At 40.3% G+C, this 21,619-nt stretch overlaps 1 protein-coding gene across 2 annotated transcripts in view; it reads right to left on the bottom strand.

Moving 5' to 3' along the window:
• LOC311258667 (NLR family CARD domain-containing protein 3-like) overlaps positions 1-21,619 on the bottom strand; it is a 60,619-nt gene that overhangs the window by 21,095 nt on the left and 17,905 nt on the right. For both annotated transcript variants that reach the window (XM_084355158.1, XM_084355159.1), the window contains exons 4-6: positions 1,825-1,947; positions 444-522; positions 70-298 (exon numbers count right to left, since the gene is read on the bottom strand). In XM_084355158.1, coding sequence (XP_084211284.1) covers positions 70-298; positions 444-522; positions 1,825-1,947 — 431 coding nt within the window. The remainder of the gene's footprint in view (positions 1-69; positions 299-443; positions 523-1,824; positions 1,948-21,619) is intronic.

Here is a 21,619-nt window from a genome sequence, read left to right as displayed (position 1 = left end):
TTTTAATTTCCTATTATAAAGTCTTGTCTATATCTTGTCTATCTAGCATCTGTAGAGAAATGTTCTTACTGCTCTGCAGAGAGTCAGCCAGCTCCTCCTGCTTCATTCTCCTCAGGAAGTACAGCATGATCTTCAGAAATGCCTCTCTGCTGTTGCTCCTCTGCTCTTCATTCTTATGATCCAAAACCTCCTCATCCTCCATTGGACTCTGAAAACATTCTGACTTATCTGAAGTCAGATACTTCTTGATCTTCTTTAGTTCAGTCTTCACAAAAGCGACAATGTCCTCTTCCAGCAGCTGAAACAAAATATTATATGACACAGCCAAATAAACCATGGAAAAAAATATCAGATCCATGCTGGACGGACTGACAATTTACTGGTCTAATAGAAACTATTGGGAACAGAAAATATGTTAAAGTAGCTGTTGTACATGTACAGACTGTAAATATGGAGTCCAGGTGTGTTTGATCCGGCTGAGAAGACTGATCACTGGAAACCTTTGAGCTCTCCTGGTCAACTCTGTGGAGGTTTCAAGAAGAATTAGCTCATGTTATACTGTATCCAGGTCCTTTACAACACTAAATCAGATGGTTTCCCCTCACATTAAAGTGTCAGTTGTATTGCTGATAGCACTGTGAATCAACAGTCCAGATTACATTCCTGTGCAGCCTTCAAGAGCATACTTCTTCAGGCTACAGACACAGGTGTTGTTCATAGAAGTTGACATGTATTTTTTTCTTTGCTGCTTCAACACCAAACATATATTTTAGCCTTGGTAGAGGTGTGCATTGTCTCCTCTTTGAGTATCAGCAGCCTATAGTTATCTATAACACCTTTCTCTAAATAGACAGATCTTCACAGAGGCAGAACTCCAGCCTGAACGTCGAACGTTGTGACACAACTGTCAGCGTTATACATTATTTTTGTGAATCTATCAGCAGCATCAGCAAGAAACCAAGTGTGTTTCCTCAAGCTTCCTCTGATAGTTCATTCTGTGTTTTAAAGCAGCTGATCACAGTCCGGCTGTTAACACTGACACGTCTATTTATTTTGTGACATTACCAAAAACTAGAAAACGTTGCTTTGATGGAGGAACCCAAGCCCAATCTGCGGGATCGGGATCAGGGCCGATATGGCCATTGTTTCATGAGGGATCGGCAATTTTGAACGTGAACCCAAGCCCGATTACTTTTACGTCAGCTGTCATAAACACCGTAGCACAATTTGTGGCAGAACGCAGATGCACGCATAACGTTACTCTGGCAAAGCTGTGGATAAAATGTCTGCAGTGTGGAAATATTCCAAATTAGAAAGCGAAAGCAGTCCAACGGCGACATGTAACATCTGCAATACAACAGTTTTGCTAGGGGGTAACAAAAGAGCTGCATTTAATACTATAAATTTGAAACGGCACATAAAAAACAAACACTCAAAGGGATACAACGAGTTCACTCAAGCAATACAGGCAAAGGCACCGAAGATATGCAGAATAAGATAGAGCCATATAAAAGTATTTACTTGTTTCAACAAAATAATAAACCCATTCAGGAACAGCTTGGATGCAGGTAATTTTTTGTTAATGCAGCTGTATTATCTAGGAAAATATTAGTTAGGGCTCAGTATCAGATCGGGACTCGGTATCGGCAGATACTAAATATTAAATGACTCGGATCTGGATCGGGGTTAAAAAAAACCTGATTGGGACATCCCTAGTATAAATGAAGTGAAGTGAAGAACATCAATGCTGAAGCAAACATACAGGTTAGATAAATAGCAGTTAAAACACAGATCAGTGATATTTTAATGTTATTAACAGCTTACCTTTTAGTAGCGAGGGCTTCTTCTCCTTTAAAATCAATGAAATGATCAATTGACTGGTTACTCTTGAAGGAAACACAGCTGGGCTCAGGTCCAGGTTCAGCAGAGGCTGGTCTCCCATACATACTGTTTGAGAGAATAACCACCAGGGATAGAAATTCTCCTTTTAGTCGTCAGACACAGAAGCTTCTGGAAAAACTAGCAGCTATCAACAAGAAAAGGATCAACACACTAGAGTTCAATAAAATGTGACGCTGCGAGACTTTAGTCTGTGTATCATCAACAGGCGTGGTCTTACCATTAAAGTGGAACTACAGTTTTTTACAACCTGGACCTTATTTCTAGCATAAAATATGTACTCACCCAGAGTTTCCACCTGTTTCCCATTACCCTGATGTGTCTTATAGTCCGTGTCTCCCTTTGTCCTGTGCCAGAGTGTCTCATTTGTTTGTGTGCCTCAAGCCCCATGATCACAGCCTTGTCTCGTTCATGTCCAGAGCAACCACGTTTGTATTTAGAATTTTCTTGTTTCCTCTTAAGAAGAGCGATTTTCAGTTGTAAGTTTTTTCCTGCTCAGTTTTGAAGCCTAGTATAATTTCATAGCCTTGTTTGTCCTCCCCCTGTTGGAGTGAATTTTTGTTTTCACAAGGTTTTCTAGTTCAGTTGGGTAGTGCAGTTTAATTTTATAGCCTCAGTATTTCTTCCTCCTTTAGGAGCGTTTTCAGTTGTACATTTTTATAATAAATCCTCTTTAGAGTAGAACAGTTTCAGTCTTTTTCTTTTTCCTCCCTGTTGGAGCGATTTTCTGTTCCGTTTTGGTTTGTCTTATTTTTCTGTGTTTTGTCTGTTTGTATTCCAGAGTAGTCTAGTTATAGAGAGGTTTATAACCTATTCTTTTGTCACTCTGTCTTAAGAGCAAAGAAGAAAAACTTTCGGTATAAAAGCCTGTTTGTACTCTGAACCCTCTGCATCTGAGTCCTCTTTAAGCCCAGGTCTGACACCATGAAACTAGTTCATTTCTCCAATATTTTGTCATGATACGCTAGTGCTATTCCCCTCTGAGTCCAGGCTTCTCTGTTGTCAACATCCGGGGTCAAACTAGCAGTAGCAGCTACAGGTAAACAAGCCGCCTGTCGCGGGTGCGCGCGCAGCTCAGAGATGACATCTTCCAGGTCAGAGGTAGTAGGTCAACCTACAGACCTCGGATGTTGATAACAGACAAGCCCGGACTCAGAGGGGAATAGCACTAGCGTATCGCAACAAAATATTGGTGAAATGAACTAGTTTCGTGGCAGATAATGCTCATAGAGGCTGCGCTTCGGTGCCCGGATCACTTGCATTATATGGATATACGCGGCGCTAAACTGGATCTAATTTCATCCGAACGACGCCAAATGACACCAAAGTTATCTGGGTGAGTAAATCATCGTATTTTATGCTAGAAATAAGGTCCAGGTTGTAAAAAACGATAGTTCACCTTTAAGGCAAAGGTAGGCAATTGCCTTGGGCCCCCCAACCTGCAGGGGCCCCCAACCAGCTGCCCCCTCTCCAACCAGCAGGGGCCCGGGGCCTCCGGCCAGTAGCCCCCCACCATTGTCTTTGTAAATTATAATTGTGTACTTCTAAACAGAAATAAAGAAAAAACAAAACAAAAAAAATCAGAATGCCCAAATCGTATTATCTGCCCCCCTGCGGTTTGTTTACGAAAGAGGCATGTGGTCGGAGTTCTGGTAAAATGAAGCGTAATTATCCAAGCAAGTCTAATAAGAGGAAAAAGCGATAAGAAACTAAAAAGAAAAACGCCACACTACCAAAGTTAACAAGTTTTTTGTGTTGTGGCGAAAATGAGGAGCTACAATCCGCTGTTCCCGAGTCCGACAACTCAGTAGAGTTGGTGGAGGAGCTACCAAAGACAGGTTGTGGTGGTGAGTAGGCCAATAATAATAATAATAATAATAATACTTTATTTTTGGATAGGGACAGTGCACATTAATGAACATCGATATTAAATATCTCTGTAAACATGCCGGATTATAGCAAAGCTGCTAATTTGCATCTGTAGTCCCTAATAAATAAATAAATAAATAAATAAATAAATAAATAAATAGAAAAGATACAAATAGAAGAGACAGCAAACAAATAGATAAAATACAAATAGAAGAGACAACACACAATATATTACACAATTACACAATTAGAAGGATACCAGTCCCAGACAGGATATAACAATATTAGAAAAAAAATTAAATAAAATGTAGTCTCAAGTCCAGTTAGTGGTCGCACTTTTGGTTTGATTTGAGCCATTGTTTTAGTTTTCCTTTGAAAGAAGAGTATGTGGGGCATTCCCTTATGGTGGAGGTAAGACTATTCCAAATGTCTCCCCCCACAACAGACAACACATAGTGCGCCTGTGGGGAATCTCACAGTCTTCTCTATCACAAACCCTGGTGCTCATACCTCCCAAAGTCCTTTTCCTAATGAATTCATTCAGCAATGGTGGAGAAAGACCATGGAGACTCTTATAAACAAAACAGGCAAATCTAAAAGTTTTAAAATGATGGAAACTCAAAAAATTATGTTTTGTAAGGATCTTGCAGATATGGAAGGAGAAGGGTTTTTTATCCAGAGTCTTTAGGGCTTTTTTATAGAGAGATTCTATCGGTTTGAGTGCTGTCGTACATGCTAGTGACCAGCTCGTTAAGCAGTAGTCTATATGTGAGAAGATCATACAGTGTAAAAACATCAAAGCTGCACTCACCAAAGCAAGCTCCTCCCCTCCCAGAAAGACACCAGAATGATCAATATTTGGCGGCCTTTTAGCAAAAATCATACAGGCACCTTTTTTAACATTTAAAGAAAGACATGAATCAGTGAGCCAGACCTGAGCATGAGCCATTGCTGTTGTGAGTATTTGAGCAGCCTCTGTCGTGTTTTTTGCAGGGGTGAAAATGACCGCGTCATCCGCATACAACTGTGCATTGACATCTTTACAGACATCAAAGAAATCGTTTATGTAAAAAGAAAACAAAATAGGTCCAAGTATGAATCCCTGAGGGACCCCTACTGGACAGTCCAGGTAAGGGGATTTGACACCGCCGACCACCACACACTGCTCTCTATTTGCAAGATATGATCTGAACCAATCAAGGGCTTGTGTAGAAAAATTAAATATCGACAGCTTACTTGACAGTACTTGGTGGTCAACAGTGTCAAATGCCCTTTGAGATCCAAGAAAACAGCTCCCACACAGCTGTTCCTATCCAGGAGACACTTGGTTTTTTCAACAAACATACTTATAGCCGACTCTGTGGAATGGTGAGCCTGGAAGCCAAACTGCATCGGATGTAATGCTGTGGTAAAGTGTTTAGCCACCCATTTTCCAATTATTTTGGAGATGACAGGAAGAATACTGATTGGTCTATGGTTGTTGATTTCAGATTTACTTCCAGATTTGAAGATTGGATTCACCATTACTCACCTTCCAGTTAGTCAGGACAACAGAATGCCTGATAGACAGATTTACCAGCTGCATGATGGGGCAAACCAGAGAGTCTTTGTGAAGTTTTTTTAAAAAATAGTGTCAAATCCATAGTCATCCTTGGCATTAAATTTGTTAAGAGAGCAAATAATTTCCATTACCTCGCTTTCAGAGATTTCAGTTATGTTAAAAACAGGCTGTTCGCAATTGACAGGATGATAAACACAGTCAGGTGCAGTGAACAGACTTGATATTTCTTGAACAGAATTTATAAAAAAAAAAAGAATTAAATACTGCAGCCAAGGTGACAGGATTTTTCACTAATTGATTCTTGATGTTTAGTTCCAGTCCTTTACTGCTATGTTTGATCTGTCGACCGGATAGGTTATTGATCTCCTTCCACACTTTTTTTTAATTTCCTCTTGCATTCTCAATTATGTTTAAAAAGAAGTTTGCTTTAGCTTTTCGTACTGATAAAGTTACTTTATTTTGTGCTGATGTGAATTTTTGACGGTCAATGATTAGACCAGTTTTCAGTGAAGTTTTGAGCAGCTGATCTCTAACTTTTAACAGTGCAAGACACTCATTATTAAACCAGGGAAGGGAGCTGGATTGCCTGGTCCTAGAGCTCCCTGTCCTAGAGAAAGACAACAGAACCTCCTTAATTTTTTGAGAAACGGAGTCAGCACTCTCATATGTCATCGCAGGAAATTTAATTATCCCATTCTAATTCCTTGAGAGTTTTGTCGACATTTTGCTGTTGGTCCCTAGGGATGAAGTTATGATTTGGTGATTTCTGAGGCAGATATGTGTGTGAATTTAGGAGACGATTTTTATTGAGTTTCCAGGGAAAGAAAATCACATTATGATCTGATAGTCCTCTGAAAAGGTTGTGAATCTTAGTGATTCTTTCCGGCTTATTTGAAAACAACAAGTCAATTCTAGTTTTAGAGTAGTTTGTTAGCCCGGTTGGTTGGTCAATTAATTGTGTTAAGTTAAAAGAATCAGTAATTATCTTAAGATTTTTCCTGTCTTTCTTATTATCCCAATTTACATTGAAATCGCCGACCAAAATTATCTCCTTTCTGTGATTAATTGATTTAAGTAAGGCCTTGAGCTGATCATAAAAGTCTGTATTAGCTGAGGCAAGGCAAGGCAAGGCAAGTTTATTTGTATAGCACAATTCAGACACAAGGCAACTCAAAGTGCTTTACAGGCGCATAAAAGCATTTAAAATACATTAAAACAAAACATTAAAACAAGTTAAGAAATAGACATTAAAACAAAACATTAAAACAAGTTAAGAAATAGGCAAGTAGGCTAAAATAGAATAGATTTCCTACGCACAATAATAGAAAACAAAAGTCACAGAGAAAATAAAAGTTACAGTGCAGTTCAAAGCCTTAAAATTGCTTCGGTGAAAGGCAGTGGCAAACAGAAAGGTCTTACACTATACAAAAGCTGCAGTAAACAGTAATGTCTTCAGCCCTGATTTAAATGAGCTGACAGTTTGTGCACACCTCAGGTGTTCAGGGAGTTTGTTCCACAGATGAGGACCATGGAAGCTAAATGCAGCTTCACCCTGCTTGGTTCTGACCCTGGGGACACTGAGTAGACCTGCCCCTGATGACCTGAGGGCTCTGGATGGTTCATATCCCACCAGCAGCTCTGACATGTATTTAGGTCCAAGGCCATTTAGTGATTTGTAGACCAGTAACAGGATTTTAAACTCTATCCTTTGGCTCACAGGGAGCCAGTGCAGGGATTTAAGGACAGGTGTGATATGGTCCATTTTCCTGCTGTTGGTCAGGACTCTGGCAGCAGCATTCTGGATGAGCTGCAGCTGCCTGATTGATTTTTTACTGAGACCTGTAAAGACACCATTACAATAATCTAACCTACTAAGAATAAATGCATGAACTAGTTTTTCCATGTCTTGTTTAGACAGAAGTCCTTTAATTCGTGCAATGTTTTTGAGATGATAATAGGCTGATTTAGTGATAGTCTTTATGTGGCTGTTAAAATTCAGGTCTGAGTCCATAACTACACCCATATTTCTGGCTTGGTCAGTGGTTTTTAGTGTAATTGAGTGAAGTTGGCCACTGACCTCAAGCCTTGCGTTTTTGGGACCAAAAACAATGACTTCTGTCTTTTCAGCATTGAGCTGAAGAAAGTTCTGGCCCATCCACTGAGTGACTTGTTGGATACATTCACTCAGTGACTGTAATGGACTGTAGTCATATGGTGACACTGTGATGTAGAGCTGTGTGTCATCAGCATATGAGTGGTAAGAGATGTTATGATACTCCATGATCTGGGCCACTGGGAGCATATAGATATTAAACAAAAGTGGCCCGAGAATAGAGCCTTGGGGGACTCCACATGTCATCTTTGTTCGCTCAGATTCACAATTACCTAGCGACACAAAGAAGTCTCGATCTGCTAAATAAGATTTGAGCCAATTTAGCACCGTACCAGAAACTCCGACCCACTTCTCCAGTCTGTCGAGCAACATGTTGTGATCAACTGTGTCGAATGCAGCACTAAGATCCAGTAAAACCAACACTGAAGTTTTTGATCCATCAGTATTAAGGCGTATGTCATTTAACACCTTAATAAGTGCAGTTTCAGTGCTGTGGTGTGGTCGAAAACCAGACTGGAAAGCATTGAAGAGATCGTTTTGGGTCAAGAAAGAGTGAATTTGTTGATAAACAACTCTCTCAATGATCTTTGACAAAAATGCAAGGTTTGATATGGGTCTGTAGTAACTTAATACTGAAGCATCCAGATTAGGCCTTTTAAAAAGAGGTTTGATTACTGCAGTTTTCAAGGCCTTGGGAAATTGTCCTGATAAAAGGGAAGTATTTACTATCCTCAATATTTCTGGTGCAACACAATTAAAAACATTTTTCAACAAATTTGTAGGCAGCATATGAAGGCAGCAGGTCGTGGATTTTAAATTCTTAACCGTTACTGTCAGAGATGCATGGTCTACGAGTTGAAACTTTTCTAGATGTCTAGAAGATTGAGGAGGAACTGGTGACATAACCAAGTTTCCTGTGAAGGAGCCACTTACTGTTTGTCTTATCCTCTGAATTCTATCTGTAAAAAAGGCTGCAAAGTCATTGCATGACTTGTTGGACAGCAGTTCAGGAGGAACAGATACTGAGGGATTTGTCAGTCTGTCGACAACAGTGAATAAGGTACGGACATTGTTGGTATTATTTTCAATAATCTCAGAGAAAAAAGACTGCCTTGCCTTTTTCAATTCTTGGTTATAGATGTGAAGACTCTCTTTATAAATGTCATAATGTACCTGGAGTTTGGTTTTTCGCCATCTGCGTTCAGCCTGCCTACACACTCTTTTTTGAGCTTTCACCAGAGTGGCGTTCCTCCATGGTGACTTTTTCCTTCCAGATATAACTTTGGTCTTAATCGGAGCAATGGCATCCATAACAGTCATAACATTGGAGCTGAAATTATTAACGAGGTCATCGACAGAGTCTGAGGGCAGAGTTAGTGATGATGTAAAGCCTGAGTGAATAATGCACCGGTGCTACTGTTAATAGACCGCTTTCTTATCATCTCTGCTTCTCCTTTGCTGCAATTAGCAGGGATGTTCATTTTAAACTGGACGCAGTAATGATCAGAAAGAGCAACATCACTCACCACAACATCAGAAATGTTTAGACCCTTGGAAATAATTAGATCTAAAATGTGGCCCTTGTTATGTGTTGGATCTGTCACATGCTGAGAAAGTCCAAAGATATCCAGAGTATTTAAGAGTTCCTTTGCACATCCATCTTTCACATTATCAATATGAATGTTAAAATCCCCCACTATAACCACACAGTCAAACTCAATGCAGATAATAGACAGTAATTTGGAAAAATCATCAAAAAACAGTGCATTATATCTCGGGGGCCTGTAAATGGTTAGTAATACTGCACGACAGGAGGTTCTCAACTGAACAGCAATGTATTCAAAGGAGTTGAAGTTACCATACAACATTTTCCTGCATTGGAAAGTTTCATTAAACAAAATGGCGACTCCACCTCCTTTCTTCTCCACTCTAGGTTCACTCATGAAACTGAAGTTAGGAGGTGTTGATTCGATAAGAACTGCTGCACTGTTGTCTTGGCCTAACCAGGTTTCAGTTAAGAACATAAAGTCCAGGTGGTTCTGTACAATATAATCATTAATCAAAAATGATTTACATGCTAATGACCTGACATTTAATACTGCTAGATTCAATGTGCTAGAAGCAGTATCTATACAACTATGGACTGACTGTAGCTGACATGGAATGAATGTTAAATTTGACATTACCCTCTTTCTTGGCAATTTAAACATTCTTTTTCTATTACCGGTCATAACATGAACTGAAAAAGCTTCCAGTACACTGGGCCCCGACTTTCGCTGGGAATAGTCAGGAGTGACATCTTTAGAGCCTGGACCCATAAAACATCAGCAGTAAGAGACAGAAAGATCTAAGTTTACTGAGCTCTTATCAGCTTGGGGAGGATGATGCCTGTGTGAAAGGGGTGGGGGTGGTGTGTGTCTTAACTTCACCGAAGGCTGAGGGTGTTTCAGGGGAATGAGAGGAGAGAAAATTGCAGTAGGGCGGGGGGTAAACTGTGTCCCAGCGATGACCAGCTTGTTCATTTGGTCAGTGAACTCCATGAGGGGGGACGAAGGCGACAACATGCCCACAGTAGATGGTGAACTGGGTGGGGTTTGGGGTGGTGTAGACAGTTGAACCTCACAGAGAGAATCCTCTTCCTGTTCACCCTGACGTCTCTCATGAGTGGAGCTCACTTCAGCTGGGGGCTGTGCTCGGTTTCCTTTGTGATTATCTCCTGTTTGTTTCGGCCTGTCTTGCCTCTTGTCCTTGGTGGAGGGAACAGATTGGTGACGCAGGCAGAAAGATATGTTGGACATAAACAATTTGACTCCTGACCTATTTAGGAAGAGTCCATCTTGCTTAAAAAGATGTCTGCGGTCCCAAAAGAAATTGAAGTTGTCCAAAAAATGCATAGAATGGACATTACATGCTTTGGAAAGCCATGTGTTCAGTGCCATCAATCTGCTGAATCTCTCAGCACCTCTTCTGACTGGTGGAAGGGGGCCACTGATTAAAACCTCAACATCCAGGGAGCTGACTGTGTTCAACAGATCAGTAAAATCTTGTTTGAGCATTTCAGACTGCTGCTTCACAATGTCATTCATCCCCGTATGCAAAATGATCTTTTTGACAGTTGGATTTGCTGCAACAATACCAGGGATTCTCGCTGTCATGTCAGGAACCATATCCTTTGGAAAACAGAGAACCTTCATGTTTTCACCGCACATGAATCTCACATCTTTAACAGTGGCATCTCCCACAATCAGAGTTTGGGGCCCAGTCGTTAGCTTTGCCTGCGGCCTGTTAGCTTCTGATTTACGTTCGGACCTTACCCTTCTCTGTGGCGATGAGTGGTACAGGTCATCAGATGGAGATGCGGAATCTCGGCGTAGTGGAGCAAATCTGTTTTGCATTTTGATAGTTTGTTGTACGGGATGTTTGCTGTTGGTCTTTCCTTTAGCAGCTGACCACGGCTGTGTCCTGCTCTGCATTGGAGTAGAGGAGGAGGAAGATGGTAGTGCTGGCCAGCCGGTAGCATCAGAGATCTCCGGGTGGACGGTTCTTCCTGTTATTCTTCCATCCATGTTCCAAGGAGCAGAGTTCTTCTTTGGCTTTGCCCCAAGAGTGTTCCAGGGAGGACTTCCATGTGAAGATTTACTGCAGAGATCAGGGCTCTCCCGTTTCTTATCAGTTCTAGGCAGCTGTGTGTTAGCGTTCTCTTTTCCGCTGAAAGGAAGAGTGGATTCATTTCCACACAGTACGTTAACCTCCACATTAACTTCTAATCTGTGGATTTTGGTTTCCAACAAAGTGATCTTCTGCATGAGTTTGTGGAAATCGTCAGTGGTGAAGGGTGGCATCCTGTTGCTGGTTAGCTTGCTAGTTAGCTGCTAACAGGCTTGTGCTACCTCTTAGGCCTCGTTCAGAAAGTGTTGAAGAGTTCGGAAAAAATTTTGAAATGAGCCAGCAAAGTACTTTATCTCCAATAAATTATGCTCCCAGTGGTTTCTAAATATCCAGGAGTCACTGCCTGTAATCTCTCAGTGAAGAAAAAAAAGAATAATAGTGGAAAAAAGGCAAGCAGAAGCGAGAGCAAGCAGAAAAGCGTCTGCACCCAAGCAGACACAACGTATCTGAGGGTTTACGATACATGCAAATGACAGTAAAAGACATTCTGGCAGAAAGGGAGATGTTTACCACTACACATTCTAATCGATTTCTCCAGGCAATTCTATCTGGCAACAGTTAAGAGTGCTTTTGACGTACAGTTTACCCCCCCACCTTTCCCATGGTCCCTATCTTTCCTAAAGACATGATAATCCGACATTGTTATAGCAGCTTCAGGTGATGAGGAGGATAACCAGGTTTCTGTGAGTCCCAAAAAGTGGATGTTTGAATTATTCAGCAGATGTTCCAGTTGTTCTCGCTTAGGAACCATACTGCGAACATTTAAGTGACCACCGAGTAAACCCTTGTTTTTACATTTCGGGCCCCATACTGTTCTTGCATTGTTTAATGTTTGAAAGAGTTTTGAGGACCGGTACCTTTTCATCACTGGATTTTTGTGTGGGGCTTGCCTCGCACCATTGGTATGTTCGTGGCGTTTACCAGTTGCTGGTTCTGGGAGCATGGGCGCAGCGACCGTGGGTGCCAGTGGGGGTGGGAGGTTTGGGGTCTTCATGGTGTTTTGTATTGTTTTGTTTTTAACCTCTGTGAGGCACTTTGTGTTACAGTAATGTATGAAAAGTGCCATATAAATAAAGTTGATTTGATTTGATTTGAATCAATGTATAAACGAAATTCTCAGCATGTCAAACTGAGTACAAATGGTTATCAAGGAAAAAGGTAGCTACAGGCAAACAAACAAAACAAGGACTCCTTGTACCCTCTGCATTACGATACAAATTTCCTCTAACACTGTTGTAAGTTAACAAAGAACATACCATTAAAAATAAACAAACACAACACAAACATGTAAACCAATAATGTCAAATTGCCAACAGATAGGAGAGAAAAAAAAAAAGCGAGAGTGTTTCGGTATTTGGATGTCAGACATATCATGTTGGTGATGTTTACGAAGCAAAGGCACTTAGGCACATGGGGCAAAGGCAAACAGGAGGCTCACTACAATAATACAAGGATGTTAACATGAGCAAGGTAAATTTATATTTGGAAAACAGAAATAACTGGTAAAGTATAAGAATATCAAACATTGCTAGTCATAAAAGTTTTAATTGGATTCCAAATTTTTGTAAATAACTCAGGCTTCTCTCCTGAGACCCAGGAAAAAAAATTTTTTAATTACTATTTTTTTTACATACATTAAGTGCTGGGGTGGTAAAAAACATATTGCAAAGAAAAAAATTTTAAAACTTAATTTGATTCAAATTTTACAACATGTCCATTGTAGTCGACAACAGGATTTCCATGTTCTCATGCGTGAAACATTAAAAGGCTGAGTATGTACATGGGGTTTGTAAAAAAAATACAACACCAAATACAAAACAAATAACAAATGTAGATTTATCTTTTTGTAACCATTTCACCTGAATCACTTTTTGTGATTTCTTCATTAGACATTTGACACTCCAAATTCAACACAAAATGCCACTTTTAATGACTACTGCTGTCTCAAAATTATTCAACCCCTTCATGACAAGCATCTTTAGTACTTAGTAGAGCACCCTTTTGCTGTTATGACCTGCTGCAAATGTGATGCATAGCCAGACACCAGTTTCTGGCAGCATTCCTGAGGAATCTTAGCCCATTCCTCATGGGCAAAGGTCTTCAGTTCACTAATATTCTTCGGTTTGCACCAGAGATCCCACCAGAGATTTTCAATGGGGTTCAAGTCAGGCGACTGTGATGGCCACTCTAGTATCTTCCAGGACTTCTTCTGAAACCAAGCCTTAGTGGACTTTGAGGTATGCTTGGGATCATTGTCCTGTTGGAAGGTCCAATGACACCCAAGCTTCAGCTTCCTCACAGGTGGCATGACATTTTCTCCCAGGATTTCCTGATACTTGATTGAATCCATCTTGCATGCAAGCATGGAGCCCTTCAGTGTTTAGTATGCGCCCTACTGTGGAAACTGAAACCTCAGTGCCTGCTACCACCAAGTCTTACTGCAGGTCTTCTGCAGTCAGTCGAGGGTTTTTGACCACCTGCCTCCTCAGGACTCTGGTGGCAGCTGTTGATAGCTTCCTCTTTCTGCCATGTCCAGGTAGTGTAGCCACTGTTACTTTAACTTTAAACTTACGAACTATGCTTCCAACTGTATCTCTAGGAACATTCAGTGCCTTTGCTATCTTTATAATATCCTTTTCCTTGTTTGTGCAATGATCTCTTCTCTGAACAATTTGGACAATTCTCTTGACTTAGCCATATTTCTAACATGCAATGAAGCATCACCGTCAACAGTCCAGGTATTTGAGGTGTTCTATCTCAAGCACACCTGATGCAACTAATGAAGCCCTTGATTGGTTGCATCAGGTGTGCTTGAGACCACACCTGATTTGCAAATGTGTGCTCTTATGAGGAATTCTATTCAGGGGGTTGAATATTTTTGAGACTGCAGTAGTCATTGAAAGTAGGATTTAGTGTTGAATTTGGATAAAATCCTTGTAATATTAGTTTTATTTAACTATTTATACTGTTCTTGTGTAATCTGTTTATTGCAAACACCTGAAAATGTTCACATTTTGCCAATAAACCTAAAATGCAATGAGGGTTGAATAATTTTGATTGCAACTGTATGTCTGAATCTCCCTCAATGATTCTATTAAAATTCCTCTCTGCCTCTGTCATAGAGCTGTCTACTGAAAAAATGTGGAACAAACATAACTACAAAGTTCTGACGTCCAGTACAGAGTACATTCATAAATTAGCTGTTTTTCAAATGAAAATAATAAGCTCAGCTCTGAAAACTTACTCAAATATTCCTGAGATGTTTACTTACTTGAAACAATTCAAATATAACACAAAAAAATGTTTTAATTATGAATATCATGCTTATCTTTCTTTTTTCCATAAAATGTGCTTGCTGGGACGGCAGCCATTTTTAAAAAAGACAGGCACAGGCAAGTTGGCAAGGCCACACCCCCCACCTGTGGTGTAATTTTAAAGCTCCAGTTGTCCTCTTTAAGGAACAACAGGATTTAATAGAGTGACATGTATAGTAAGAGAGATGTTAGCAAAAACGTAATGTCCACTAGAGTGGACAAAAATGAACTGCCGGGTCTCAGGAGGTTAAATGATATCTGAGCTCTTCCAGATGTAATACACTGCTCAGTTCCCTAAGCCACATCTCAAAAGTGGGCATAGAATAGCCTTTTTTGCCAATACCATAATAAATAAAACTGCTTGAGATTGAAATTTATCAGCTTTATTAAGTGTGGCCCCCAAAATACTTATTAGTAGATCTGGCTTCAGAGTGATGTCATACGCTCCGGACAGAAAGTCAAATATTTTCTCCCAGAATGGCTGAATTTTTGGACACGACCACAAAGAGTGGAGCAGTGTACCTTCATATATCTTACATTTACCACATACAGGAGATACAGCTGGATACATCTTATGCAATCTGGATTTTGTTTAATGTAGTCTATGGATGACCTTGAATTGGATTAATATAGGTCTGACATTTATGGAGCACCTACTAGCATTGCAAAGACATTCCTCCCAGGTTTCCTTAGCTATCCGGGTAGACATCTCCCTTTCCCATTCATCCTTGATTTTGTTTGTGTTTATATTGTCCGTACTAGTCAAAATATTATAATAGAAGGAGATTGCCCCCCGGTCTATTGGGTTATGTTTGTTTATGCTTTCAGTAACTGGATGGATATTGATTCTTTCAAAGTTAGGGAGATGTCTCCTAGCCAAATCCCTGACCTGTAAATATCTAAAGAAGTCACTGGGTGGAAGGTCATACTTATCCTTGATTTGAGTAAATGATCAAAAACTGCTGGAAACAAACAAATCCTGCATGGTCGCTAGACCCTTCTGTTTCCACCGAGTAAAAGCTCTAGCTTGTATATCAGGGATGAATGCATGATTATTACATATTGGGCTGTTCAAATAGGTATCAGGTATTTTGAGATATGACCTAATCTGTTTCCATATCTTTAAGGTATTAAGAATCACAATATTTCCACTATACAGAACCGTTTTATCGATCAATGCACACAGGGATGTCCCTTTACAGGAGGCCTGTTCAATACAGATCCACTCTGGGGTTTCAATATCTTTTTCTGGCAGCGTTTCTCTCCACCAGGCTATGTTATGAAGATGGGCGGCCCAATAATATCTTCTAAAGTTGGGAAGACCAAAACCCCCCTCCAGTTTAGACTTGGTTAGGTGTTTCTTGGTTATTCTTACTGATTTATAGTTCCACAAAAAAGGAATGATTATTGAGTCTAAAGTATGAAATAGTATGAGTATAGTATGAGAGTATGAAATAAATAAAGGAAACGTGGAAGTGTTACCATCTTGATGGCATTAATTTTCCCTACCATGGACAGAGGCAGTGTTTTCCAAAATGCAACATTCACCTTGAGTTCAGCCATCTTCTTATGCCAATTTGCTTGCAGCAAATCCTCAGGTTTCCTCGTAATAATGATTCCCAGGTACTTAATGTGGTTATAGGCTATTTTAAATTGGACTGTATCTAAGAAATGTTGCTCTATTTTGGCAGTAAGAGGCATCAGTTCACTTTTATTCCAATTTATTGTAAACCCAGAGAAAGCACCGAAGGTTTCTAGAAGATCTAGTAGAGGGGGAACTGAGGTCTCTGGATCGGCTACAAACAAAAGTACATCATCTGCGTATAGCGAAATATGTTGTTGTCGACCCTCTATGGTGATAGGAGCTATGTCAGTACTTTGCCGGATGCTGACGGCAAGCGGCTCCATAGCTATTGCGAATAAGTAGGGGGACAGGGGACATCCCTGCCTTGTCCCGCAATGTAACCTAAAAGGATCTGATACAGTCTGATGAGTAATTACTGAAGCCTCTGGTTTTGCATATGACATTTTCACCCAATTCAAAAAATTTTCTCCAAATCCAAATTTCTCAAGGGTTGAAAACATATATGGCCACTCAATTTGGTCAAATGCTCTTTGAGCATTGAGCGAGATCAGACATGCCTCTGTGTCCTGTTTGTAATATATAATATTGAAAAGACGTCTTAAGTTGGATTGTATGTGTCTGTTTGGCATGAATCCGGTTTGATCATTGTGTATGATTGAACATATATGTTTTTTAAGTCTATTTGCCAAAACCTTACTCACTATTTTAGTCTCAATGGGAATAAGGGACACTGGGCAATAAGAACCGACCTCCAGCTTATCCCTTCCTGGCTTTGGTATTTAAGCTATATTTACCTTGTATAATGTTGGTGGAAGTTCTGCTTGGAGAATGGAATGGTTGATCATGCGAAGCAATATGGGACTGAGTGTCACATGGAATGCCTTGTAAAATTCAGCACTAAAACCATCTGGTCCCGCACATTTGTTATTAGGCAACTGAGTGATCACCTCATTTTTCTCTTCCAATTGGATATCCCCTTCATTCCAATGTTTATTGGGAAACCAATCAGTTAACAGAAAAATTAATATTCAACAATTATGTTTCCTTTTTTGTTTTTACAGAAAGTGAAAAAAAAGTAATCCCTAAAAACAATGACTAATGACAAAAATGAATAACAAATAAAAAAACAGAAACCTGCAACAGAAAAAAAAACAAAAAACAAACAAAACAACAAAGGGAGAGAAAAAAAACAAAAAACAGTGTCTCCACCCGCCCACCCACCCAACCCCCGACCTCCCCTAGGAGTGCATCCAACTATAGTCTCAATCGGATTCTTTTTCGAGATGAGAGATCAAAGGTTGCCAGATTTTGTCAAACTCCTTCAATTTGTCTTTCAAAATAAATCTATTCTCTCCAAATGTATGGTGTCTGTCAAGTCAGTCAACCAGTGCTTGTAGGAGGGCACCTCTTTCTTCTTCCAGTTAAGTAGTATCAGTTTTTTTGCCGTTATAAGGCCATATGCCAGAAGACGTTGTTGTACAACATTTAGCTTCCTTAACCCCTCAGAAGTTCCTAGAATTATTAAAATAGGATCTGGGTCTAGTTGAACCCCCAAAATCAATGAAAAAAAAATTAAAAATTGAATGCCAATAGCTTTGAAGTTTAGGGCAGAGAGCGTAACTATGTGATAGGGTAGACTCACATCTCTCACATAAAGGAGAGACTTCAGGAAATATTTTATGCAACTTTGTTTTGGAGTAATGTAGTCTGTGCAGTATTTTAAATTGAATTAAACAGTGTCGGGCATTTATGGAACATTCATGGACGTGCTCCTTACTCTCCTCCCAAACATTGGCAGGTATCAGGGTTTTGTAGTGTCTCATATAGTTGTGAGATTATGTGACGTGGGTTGGGGAACAAATTAAATAAACTCTCTAGCTTGTCTGGAGAAGCCCTCTCAAAATTAGGAAGATATGTTCTGACATAGTCCCTAATCTGGAGATATCTGAACAATTGATTATTTGGTTAACTATATCTATCTTGGAGTTGTTGGAAAGAGGCAAAGGTCCCTTCAATGTATAGATTACCAACAATACAGATACCTAATCGTTTCCAGGTGGTAAAGGCCCCATCCGAAGCAGAAGGAGTGAAAGAGGGGTTTGCTGTTAGAGGAAGCAGAAATGATACTGCCTTGAGCTTAAAATGATTCTTTAGTTGTTTCCATATCCTAATTAAAGCATAAATTACAGGGTTATGTTTAAAGCAAGTTCTATTAACTGGGTATAGTAGTATAACTGCTCTAATAGAGTATGGTAAACAGTCTTCCCGTTCCATCTCTAGCCCGTTGTAGGGTGACGGGTTGTCATCTAACCAGTGTACCATAAAACGTATCCCAGTGGCCCAATAATAGAGAATAAAATTAGGCAGTGCCAACCCCCCGTTGGTTTTATGTTTACAAAGATGGTCCTTTTTTATTCTATGAGACTTATAGTTGCATACAAAAGGGAGAATGATTGAGTCCAGTTTACTGAAAAAGGATTTGGTAAGGTATATAGGCAAATTTTGAAAGAGATGAAGTAGCTGAGGTAGAAAATTCATTTTAATAGCATTCACTCTACCCAATAGAGAAATGGGGAGTGTTTTCCAAAATTGTATATTGCTTGCTAGCTTATTTAATAGGCTGGGGAAATTGGCCTTATAAAGATCATTTTACTTTTGGGTAATTACTATCCCCAGATAAGTTAAACTGTCCAATGCTATTCTGAGAGGGAGCTGTTTGAGCCAATCTTGATCTTCAACTTGTATTGGTAATAGCTCGCTTTTGCCCCAGTTAATCTTATACCCCGAGAAACTACCGAACAAATGAAACACTTTCAATATTGAAGGAATTGTGATCCTAGGCCGCGTAGCATATAACAAAATGTCGTCCGCGTACAATGATATTTTATTCTTAGTATATTCTGTTTTGTGGGCAGCCCTGCCTCGTGCCCCTCCCCAGCAGGAAAGAATCAGAGTTTTGTTAGTAACTATTCTGGCCCATGGGCCATTGTATAAGAGCTTTATCCAGGACACAAATTTATCACCACAATTGAACCTCCGTAAGACCGAAAATAGGTACGGCCATTCGACCCGGTCGAGCGCCTTTTCAGCATCCAAACTGAGGATAATAAGGTCTTTTTGGGGAAGTCTGGGAGAGTGCATGATATTTAAGAGACGTCTAAAAATGGATATCCCCTCCTAATAAATTCCTAGCCTCCTCACTTAAAGCTGGAGTTTGTAGAATATGTGAAAAATGCATGAGACTGGGATGGAAACAACTGCGCTCCCCCCTCCCCTCCCTGTTTCAACTCCGTAGCTCCACACTTTCACTTTCCACTCTCGTGGAAGCGCGCGACTGTAGCGCTTGGAATATTCACGTCAGAACTTTTCTGTCATACACTTGCCATGGCCGAATTACAGGTAAAAGTACTTTACCTTTCTCTCGTGAACAAATTGAACGTATGAACAAACAAACGTTACTTTTGCATTGTTTAGAAGACCGATAGACACCGACAACAATTATTTCTTGCTAACGTCTCAGCATGACATAGCCTACATGTCTGGCACTAATAACGCTACGCTATTTATCATACTGACGTGATACTTAGACAGCATAATCTAATGACAACAGCAACACTTATATATCACGGGAAAGAGGTGTGAATGCTAAGAATAATAAAACAACATATAATACTTAAGTAAACAATTACCCCCACATGCACAGACTATCAGAGACAACCACTCTATTCAGACACTTCTTTCTTTTCACCGCAACCTGAAAATAAATAATAACTGTCACTTCCATATCTACACGGCACACGTCCTCTGTATGTCGTGTATATATAACACTACTGACAATACATTTGACGTTGACTTTGGCTCTGACTTGCTTGTAGCTGTCGTGAGCCTTTGGCTACGGTTAGCATAAAGCTAATCAACTCACAACATTACTCGTCAATTGTGACCACAAACCGCCTGCTTTATTAGATTCACGGTCATTTCAACTACACAGCCAATTACTACCACACATTTAGATTACCAGCTACGTAAAACTTGCATTGGAGGCTCACCTGTCCTATCGCTCAGCTCTCTCCACTTCGGATATGCTTGTCCAATGTTTACACGCGATTTATTCCGTCTATTGTCACTCTCCCTCTTAGACTCTCATTTCTCTACATCGGTCTTCCTTTTTTTGGCTTGCTTAGCCATGTACGCTTTTGTTGGTAATGCCGGGATAGCGGCTTTTCCTGCTTGGACGTCCGCCGTTGCATCTTCACCACCGATGGAAGGTGAGCTTGCATCGACTTTGGTCGAGCAACCAATAGGAATGCCCAAAACAGCTTGCTATGTAAATGAACTGTGATTGGCTGAACACTGCCGTCACGGCACTGATTTTTTAAAGCCTGAATACAGAGCCAAGAGGAGACACAGAAGTCCAGTGTTCTGTCATAACACTATGAATTACAATATGCTGAAAGGTTATTATTGATTTTTGACCAAATGACGCCAGAAATAACTTACACACTCCAGCTTTAACTTAGGGAGATCAGCGTTTGTCAGAAACGTATCTAATGCAGCAGCATTTATCTCTCCTTTCGATATATATATTTCATTGTAAAATTCAACAAAACGATTATTTAAAGCTTTGGCTTCGGTTAAAATGGAACCATCTTTTGATCGGATCCTATGTATAGCTTGTGTCGCCTGTAATTTTCTAAGTTGCCGGGCAGGTAATTTGTGGGGTTTGTCTGTTAATTCGAAATGTTTTTGCTTAACCTGATTAAGTACTTTGATTGTCTTAGAAAGAATTGAATTATATTCACTTTTAAGTGAAATTATTTTCTTCAGACCACCATTCCCAGATTGGAGCTGGCAGCTGCAGTCCTGGCAGTACGTATGGACCGAATGCTGAAAACAGATCTGCAAATTCAGTTGGATGAGTCGGCATACTGGACCGATAGCCAATCTGTCTTGAAATATATTGCAAGCACAACAGCAAGGTTTAAAACCTTTGTCGCAAACAGAGTCTCCATGATATGGACGTTGTCTGAAGTCGCACAATGGAACTACATCAGCTCAAAGCTCAATCCTGCAGATATAGCATCACGTGGCCTGCAGACAGATGCCTTTCTTCAGTCCAAAACTTGGATCCATGGCCCTGAGTTTCTAAGGAAACCTCAGTCTGAATGGCTAGGACATGATAAGGAATCTGACATGATCTCTTTGGATGATCCAGAGGTGAGGAATGTGGTCTCAGTCTGTGCTGCAGTGCTACAGCCCAACGAATCTCCCTCTGCTACACTCCTAAGTCACTTCTCCAACTGGATGGACTTAAAAAGAGCAGTGGGAATGATACCCAAGTTTAAAGAGCTGCTTAAGCAACTGCGCCAGGAAAGAGTTAAGGCCATTGCCACACACCAAGCCTCCAGCCAGCAAGGTGACGCAGTAGCAAAGCATCTGCAGCGGTTTAAGCCCAGCCTAACGATACAAAGGCTTAATACTGACGACATGGCTAACGCAGAAAAAGCCATCCTCTGCTTTGTACAAAGACAAAGCTTTCAGGAAGAAATGGCTTCATTGGAAAAAGGCACAGTGAAGAAGACAAGTCCCTTGGTCAAGCTCTACCCAGT

Source organism: Pagrus pagrus, assembly GCF_965226575.1.
Source record: "Pagrus pagrus genome assembly, chromosome: 6".
Classification (NCBI taxonomy): domain Eukaryota; kingdom Metazoa; phylum Chordata; class Actinopteri; order Spariformes; family Sparidae; genus Pagrus; species Pagrus pagrus.
This window is presented reverse-complemented; position numbering and strand designations above follow the sequence as displayed.